Source organism: Narcine bancroftii, chromosome 8 (genome assembly GCF_036971445.1).
Source record: "Narcine bancroftii isolate sNarBan1 chromosome 8, sNarBan1.hap1, whole genome shotgun sequence".
NCBI classification, from domain to species: Eukaryota; Metazoa; Chordata; class Chondrichthyes; order Torpediniformes; family Narcinidae; genus Narcine; species Narcine bancroftii.
This window is the reverse complement of record NC_091476.1, coordinates 106,826,534-106,835,272: the sequence shown is the minus strand read 5'-3', so window position 1 is coordinate 106,835,272 and position 8,739 is coordinate 106,826,534. Positions and strand designations below refer to the sequence as shown.

Sequence of the window (8,739 nt, the reverse complement as noted above, 5' to 3'; positions counted from 1 at the left end):
CTTATTGAGACCTCTACTCCCTGTGACACCCATTTGTTACAGATGCCAAACAAAAAAATGATCAATTAATCCTGATTCTTTTATTTCTAAACCACGGCAGGATAGAACTCCAACTTCGCACACGTATGCAGTAAACTTTCAAGTGGCACCATATCAAATGCCTTTGGTAAATCCAAAAATACTATTACTTTTAACACCACTTTATCCACCGTCTACTACATCCTCAAAGGGTGCTTGAAAATTTGTCAAACATGATTTCCCTTTTATAAAGCCATGTTAATTCCACTTGATTGTCTTGTGATTTTCTAAATGCCCTGCCATTACTTTCCATGGATATTGTTAGGCTAAACAACAAAGAGGTTCCTGCTTCCCACCTTCCTCATTTCCTGTTCTTTTTCTCGGGGATCGAGTAAGGTCTACAGCCACATTGGTTTTGAGACCAATGAGGGAACTCCATGGGTGGGATGGGGGTGGAGACTGGCAGAGCCCATTCCTTCTGTTTCAAATGTTTCTTCTCCAACTTGAGTGTTCATGGGCTGAAGAGTCCGCGAGGATGTTACATTTCTTCAAGGAGACTTTGAGGACATTCTCAATCATCTGTGCCCTGAGATTCTTCCCACTGGAGCCTAAGAACAGAGTGTTTCAGAAGAATGGCTTGTTCAATGTAGCCTGATCCTGGCAAGAGGGCACAGATGTTGGCTTGCTTGTCCTTCCAGTACATGGGTCATTGTGGTTTTCCAAATATCTGGGACCTCTCCAGAATCCACACAACCTTTCTGCAGCCAGTTCCTTTAAGAACCTCGTATCCAACTCCACTCTTTAAATGGTTGCATTAATTCATATTCAGGTAAGACCTGAATGACTGGCGCTTCTATTTCATAACATCAGAGAATGCTTCAGCATACAATGGAAGACTATTGATGGAGTGGAAACGTGGTGACCAATCTGGGCACAAGAAGATCCCACAAAAGGCAACGTGGAAAGTATACAGGTTAAAAATAGGGGCGGTACATTGCAATCTGTCACGACTGCGTTATCTGCCTGCCATTGTTTACTGAATCAACCTCAGAATCTTGAAAATCGCTTCCTACGACAACGCCGCCAGCCAGAATGGCTCAGAATCTACACGGCGGAATTATGTCGCAAATGAAAAATTCCTGGGTAGGAATACTATTCGCGAGTCGATGATGAGTAATTCATGGTACTGAACTTTCCAGCTCTGGCAGCGCAGGACAGCAGCTCCATAAAAGGGAGAGGCAAGGATGGGAAGCTGATTGCAGAGCTTCTCCGACTCATTCATAAATGAACCAGTGACTGGGGAGTGCGGCGGCTTGAATGACACACTGTCGTTGTAAATGCTCCTCCCTCTCCTGCAGGCTTGGAAATATATAATATTTAAAGGCCATAATCACACTTCCGACGGACGTGTGGTTAAAGTGGCGATTTGAGTGCAGAGCAGCTCGCTGACGTGCTGTGTCGGTCTGTGTGTGAGAGACACACGCTCTCTGCCCTGGCTCCCTGCATGGTGTCCGCACACGCCAGCGCTCCCCATTAGAATAATGCCACTTTAATCTCACACGCACAAACCATGGCTACCAAAGAAGAGATGTACAGTAAAGTTGTACCCAGAAAGAATCGCCAGAACCGGCCTCTGACCGTCAAACATGGGTCAACTCTCGAGATCTTTTTATCAATGGGCTTCCCTAAGGCCAGGGCGTAAGTTGGACGAGTTTTATTTTAAATGTATTTTCTCTCTGCCTGTCTTTGTTTCGCATTTGCTCCGCTATCACTGCATCCAAATGGCGCTGAATGCTTTTGAGCGTAACATTTATTTCTGGAGTTGTCACATGGCCTTTGGGTTTAAAGCCTAGAGATTTAAAATGCTTGAACCTCGAGGAGAAATGACAGCTGAACGTTTCGTGGTCGCTTCCTTCCCACCCATTTTCGCATTGTTTTTTAAAACAAGGTTGAAGTCGGCAACAGCTCCTCTCTCTCTCTCCACACACACGCAATAATAATGCCAAACTCTGGCCTGTAGGTAGGAAGAGGGGAGTTTGTCCCGGGTAGTTTCAGAGGGGGTGGACGGAGCTACGTTATGGTTTCAGTGTTAGGTCTCTTTGAGCCCGGAGATTGGTTTGGGAACGTTGGTTGTGACCCTGGGGCGCTGTATCATTTCAATCAGCTGTTTAGACCCGGGCATCTGTTTCCCCTCTTCACCACCCCCCCTCTCTTTTTCCCGGTTATTTGAGTGCAGTTAATTGTTTTTAATCAAGTAATAGGTGTTGATGTCTTCGCCCCGCCCCAAAATGGTCACGTGAGGTTTTATTCACAATGTAGCGAGCTCCATCTGCAACGAGTACAAAATGAATGGGAATTGCCGTGGTTCGTCCACGAATTCGAACGGCACCAACGTCAGTCACCCTGCTTCTTTCCACCTCAAGACAGCTTTGAAACTAGGTGAATGCACCAAATCTTTGTTCCCAACTCGTGCATGAATCTTGTTGGGACTTTTTTTTTAAAGTTCTTCCATTGTAAAATAATGTAACCAGTTCTATCGGTTACAGTTTTATCAGTGTCACCGGTTATTAATGCAAATTTTATTAAACAGCTTTACTTAAATTTCGAAGAAGTCCATCTCATTTCATTCGAGCCCTGTCTTCCCCCCAAAAAAACTACATTTAATTAGTTCCTGGAGTTGTCACGGCTTTCAGAATGAAGAAACATTTTTAGTAGATCGTGGTTATATCCACCAGAGAACCATGGGGGTGACTAAATGACTTCCGGGGGTTGGGGAAGAAAGAGAACAGTAACTAAGAGGGGACAGATTTCGGATGACTGGCAAAACAAGCAGTGGAAAATCGGGGAGATTTTCATACAGAAGTGATTATTTTTAAAAAGTGCTTTTGCGGTGCCTCTTTCAACCTTTGGATATAGGTGAACCCTGAAGTTCTTTTTATCCATAGCCTCTGTTGTAATGTAGCAAAATTGGTAGCTTATATTTGCACAAGCTTGCACAAACGGCCATGTGAAACGAGCAGACACCTTATTTGCAAGGGCGAAGGAGGGAGACTCGGTTGTAAAACTTTCTCAGGTGAAATGGAACATAAGTCACAGAAGTCGCAGTAGGTCATTTGTCTGCTGATGCCTGACCAACCAACCCTTCAGTAAGATCATGGCTAATCTTTTACCTCGGTATCACTTTCCAGCACTAACCCCGTTAATTCCCTCCATTCCCTGAATATCGAAAAAGAAGAATGCATGGGGACCGAGCACACGAACAATTTCACACAGCCCCCAGGGTTGTAATGTTTGGTAAAATCATTTTGATTTTATTATGTGGTTCATTTCGTTTCAGTTACTTGTGCATAAGATTTGGCTCTACCTTTCCATTGATGCTGTTTTTCATGAGTAAACTAAATACATCAGCGAAAAAAATCCCAGCATTCATAACCTTGGATTTTCATAACTCGTGATTTCTTTTGAACGCTTGCTGAATTATGGGAGTTGTTTGTGGCCAGATGCCAACTTCAGATTAGCATGTTATCGCCAGAGAATTATCTTGTTTTACTTTAAAATTGTGTATTCTTATTGCATTGGCACCACCGTAACCGGAATCGTGAAGGTTCATTCCAAAAGTTTCTAGTATGCCCTGACATTCTGGCACCCTTTAATCTTTAGCGGACAATGAATTGCTGGAGGAACTCAGCAGGTCAGACAGAATCCAGGGATAGAAATGGTCAGTCAATGTTTTGGGTCTGAACCCTAAGATAGAATTGGTAAAGTGAAGAAGCATATAGAGAGAGAAACCATTAAGAAGGAGTGGGGGGGGGGGGGGGGGGAATGAAATGTTAGAGAAAATAAAGGAAGTACAGGAGTAGGTTCAAAAGAGAAGGAAACAGTGGGACCAGATGAGGGTGGGAGTTAACTAAAATTAGAAAAATCTAATGCTGTCATTCTTCAAGTTTATGTTTGGCCTCACTGTGACACTTTCTGATTCTTTGCTGAGCAGAATTCCCCAGTTAAACTTCACACCAGGGTGTGCCTCTTGTTTCACTGTAGTGAGTTCCTGACCATTGATTGCCTTTGTACTTCCACTAGCACCTCTGCTCCACTTGATTTAAAAAAAAAACTGAGGTGTGGTCTCTGCCAACCTGGGAAAAATCATAGGGTATACACACTGTAGTTAAATAGATAGTGCTCTGAGTCACTTGAGTTTGTTTAAATTCTGGAGACATGAGAACATGATCTTGGTTGACTCGTGCAGTACGAAGGGAGTGCAACACTGCCATGGTTACCATCTTCCTGCTGTGTTTTTTTTCTGCTGAGGAGATAAGCATTTATTTTTAATCCACCTGTGTCTTTTTTTTGAGGTAGTGTAATCTGGGATCTTGTCCAAAATTTGTATATTGGCCAAAATTATTAAACCAGATCTGACTAATAACACATTGGTGCTTGTATGATGTTGTTCCATGCAAATTCACTTTCAGCTTCAGCAATTCGAATTTAAAAACACTTTACCGGCTGATGGGTGTTTTGGGACTTGGTCAGGAAGTGCATGACATGAATGCAATCTCTGCCTTTTACTGTTTAAGAGAGATGTGTGATCATTTGGCTAAATGGCTCAAAAGACTGTTGTAGGAGTTGCACTTAAAGCTAGTGCCTTCCTGCAGTAGAGTTAATGCATCATTTTAAACTGCTCCCAGTGCTCCATATGTCCTGTTCTACCTCATCGCAGTATTGAACAGTTCAGGATTTTACTTTCCATATGACAGCTCAAGGTTATCAGGATTAAAATCTGTAGTTGTGCTTTGCTGGGTACTTCCCTCGAATCAAGAAGCTTGCATTTCATAGACAGCGTCATTTTAAAGCCTCTGAGATCCCAACAGCATTACTGCTGTTTCTCTGAGATTCTTAATACATCCTCTGGTAATAGAACTTTCTGGTAGTTGATTGCAGATTAATTGCAACAAATGTACCTCTGCCTTGTTTAATCTTGCAATGTGAATGTCATCAAGTTTCCACAATGCTTTTTCCTTGGTCCATGAACCAAAATCAAATATAGTCAACCCAGTAATTTTTTTTTAAGAAAGCATATTTAAGAAATAGAGGGCATTTGCATTTATTAGGATAAATCAGAAATAAAACTGCAGGATGTTGGAAATGAATGCTAGGCCAACCCACCATCCATTACATCAGGGTTTCCCAACCAGGGGTGCGAGATTAAGTTTTTAAAAATAAATCCATACTCCTTCAATTTGGATAATATGTCGGATGATGAAGAGCTGAAGGAAGATCTTATTGAACTGCGCACAAATCGTGCTTTTGAAATGCAGTTTGAAAGCAAAACTTTGGAACAATATTGTTGTTCGACAACGGACATGTTTCCAAGACTGTGAGAAAGCACGAACTGTGCTCATCCCATTTGCGAAGACGTACTTATGCGAGTCTGGATTTAGTGCCCTTTTGTCAATCAGGACAAAGTCTAGAAATCGGTTGGGTGCACAGGGAGGCATGCGGATTGCTCTCAGCAACAAAGTGCCACGTTTTGAAAAACTCAAGCAATTATCAGGGACAAAAGAGTCATTAAGTTGGCTTATGAACATTTGAACATTAGTTCTTTCATGTTTTTAAAGAAATTTCATGAAAATTTAATTTTTTTGTAGGGCTTATGCAACATTTAATTTGTTGTAATTTTTTTCCATATGTTTTATTTTTGTTTATATATTATTAAAAAATGATTATACAAATTTGTTTTGGTCACCTTCACCTTTATTCTAAAATAAATTATTACTTTAAGGGGTACGGGGCATAAAAAAGGTTAGGAACCACTACACTACATGAATAAGTTGCTCATTTTATAAAACATTATGTAATCAAGAATTGTTCCTTCTGTTGAAATCTTTCTTCCTTAGCACTTTGACCATTTTTCACCACATTCCCAAAATATCCAGACTTGATGCTATTGAAACTCTCATAGTTATCCCATCACTTAATCCAGTACTAAGATGAATTGAAAAATAACTCTATTTCCTGTCTTGTGGTCTTTTGGACATAGGAGCAGAAATAGGCTATTCAGCTCACTGAGTCTGCCCCACCATTCAATCATGAGCTGATCCATCTTTTCCACTCAGTCTGACTGCCTGGCCTTTGATGTCCTGGCCAATCAAGAACCTATCATACCTTGATGAAGGGCTAAAACCCAAAATGTTGGCTATGTATCTTTATCTTTGCTATATAAAGTACACTGACCTGCTGAGTTTCTCCAGTATTGTGTTTCTACTTTAAATAAACCTAATCACTTGGTCTCCACAACCACCTGTGGCAAAACATTTCACCGATTTCCCCAATTTCTGGCAAAATAAATACCTCTGCAGCTCTTTTCTGTGGACACCCTTCAACCCAGAAGTTGTATCCTTGTGGTCAACTCTCCCACCGTGGGAAACAGCTTTTCAACATCTACTCTGTCCATGCTTTTCAACAATAGAAATGTTTCAATGAGATCCCTTCATTTTTGTAAGTTCTAATGAATACAGGGCAAGAGCCTTCAAATGTTCCTCTAATGGAAACTCTTTCATTCATTCTCAGTACCATGTTTGTGAATATGAACAGAAAGCATCGTTTCATGGAGAGATCATCTTCAGTTGCAGTAAATTGTTTCTCATGCTGATTATTCTAAAAGGTAGTGAATAAATTGTCTATTGTGAGGGGAGGAGACATGTCTGCTTATGTGAAATTTTATGAAGTTGTTTTAAATGGGAAGAGATGGTACACAATGGGTCACAGGACGGGGAAATCCTGTTTCCAAGGCTCTGACATCAGAGAAAGTCTGCACTTCCCAGTTTCAAAACAACAGGTTGAAAATATTATTAAAATAAAACACTTTGAAACTGACAGCGTAATGCCCCATCTCATCAAGTGCGGTAACTCTTATCCATGCTTTTCCTTTCCCTTTTGGTCATTTTTCTCCAGCTTGGCTATCCAAACCTTTGCTCCTCTAACTTGCACTGTATCTGTTCACCCATGAACTTGATGCTTGATAACTTAATTGGTTAAAAGTAAGGCACCACTTCTATTTTAAAATTCTCATCATTTTTTCAAAACTGTTAATAGTTTCTCCTTTTTGATCTTAATCACCTTTCTGCGTTCTCTTGCTCATTGCTAATCAGTGCATCATTACCGCCTAAGCTCTGGAATTCTCTCCTCAAACTTCCCTGTTGATCCTGAGCTGCATCTTAAAAGGAGGAACCACACATTGACCAACTTCCTTAAAATCTAAAAATAAATATGCAGGTGTTAGAAATCTGAAATCAAATACAAGGTTTTAGAAGCACACAGCAGGTCAGACAGGAGATGAGAAAAGAGAAGCTGAGTTAATATTGATTTGATTTTAGTGTCTCATTTTTGACAACCACACTTGGAAAGCCATTGGGGTGGTTTTCTTTATTATCGGCAATACATTGTTGGTGAGAATGAAGAGGAAATGCTTTTAGTATAAACAAATGCTGGAGAAACTCAGCAGGTCAAGCAGTGTACTTTTTATTACAAAAATGATACATAACCAACATTTCAGGCTCGAGCCCTTCGTATCAAGGTATGAGCAAAATGTAGGCAAGCGCTGGAACAAAGTGGTGGGGTAAGGGAAGGGGCAAGAAGAGGAGCTCAGTCCCACAGGCAGGAGGTAATGGGTGGTAAGGGAGGAAGGGCACAACAGCAAATGGGGGAATTGCTGGTTCTGTGGATGGAGTGGGAAGGAGGTGGAGAGCTAGAGGAAAGAAGACGGAGGGTTTTACTCGAGGTTTTTAATTAACTTTTTAAAAATTGTATTTTTATTGATATAATTATAGCTAATTGCCTTGAGTAAAATAGAGAGGAAGATGTGACCATTCTCTTGGTAAGAATTAATCTAGCTGACTAATAGACTGTGCTATCTGCTATATTTTTATACTGTTGATCCCAGAGTTTAAAAAGTAACCATGATGTCATAGCTTCTGAAAATGAAAAGCCTCCATTCAGTGAGCAATGTTTCAAACTATTAGTTAATTCATCTTGTGGGTTTAATATTACAAACTGATAGTTCACAGATGTATTAGAGGAAGACGTTTATGTTAAAACATAGCAGACATTACAAAATGTTATAATGCCAGGCTCATCTCTCTGTTTCTTGGCAATCCCCAGTCTGACATCTTGTTTTGAAACCTTTGGTTCTTCTTTTAGTATTCAATGTCCTATGACTCCAGCACTGATGATTACACTTCCACCTGTCAAGGCCTATGGATAGTAAGCAGTTAAGTCTAGATCCAAATCAAAATGGCTCCCCATCAGAATCACTACTAAATTGGCAACTTTCTTTACACTCTTGCTTAAACTGGTGTGTAGGCAGAATTTTCTGTAAGTTCTTGTTCTCGTATCCTTCCATGTAAGTATATGCTACCCTCATCTGTTGCTAACTTTGTCCTTCCTCAAGAAAGGAATGGGTTGCAGAAAGCAAACATTTGTGACATTGCTCTGCAGTCATCTTCACTCTTTGCCTTGTGTAACATGCACTTGTGGTATAACCTTGTAACCCCAATGTACACTGAAAGAGTCCTATCTATTACCCCTGCCCTTGCCACATGGATTAAAGGTACCCTCGGTACAATTTCAAAGTGCTGGAGTGTAATCGACGATGTTCTGGCCAAAACCTATTCTCCATTCTGCACAACTAAAAACTGATCCTCTGGTTTTTACCATTGCTCTGTT

General features: G+C 40.7%; 1 protein-coding gene across 3 annotated transcripts in view; it reads left to right on the top strand.

Annotated features, from left to right (window-relative positions):
- The first annotated feature begins 1,051 nt into the window (after nucleotides 1–1,051).
- The window catches only part of LOC138741129 (ubiquitin-associated and SH3 domain-containing protein B-like), a 129,323-nt gene continuing 121,635 nt past the window's right edge, over nucleotides 1,052–8,739 (top strand). The window contains exons 1-2 of one of the 3 annotated variants that reach the window (XM_069894713.1): nucleotides 1,052–1,716; nucleotides 2,338–2,457. In XM_069894713.1, coding sequence (XP_069750814.1) covers nucleotides 1,589–1,716; nucleotides 2,338–2,457 — 248 coding nt within the window. In that variant the 5' untranslated portion in view covers nucleotides 1,052–1,588. Of the gene's footprint in view, nucleotides 1,717–2,337; nucleotides 2,458–3,103; nucleotides 3,165–8,739 lie in introns of those variants that run through there. The other 2 variants (XM_069894714.1, XM_069894715.1) reach the window with 2 other exon arrangements.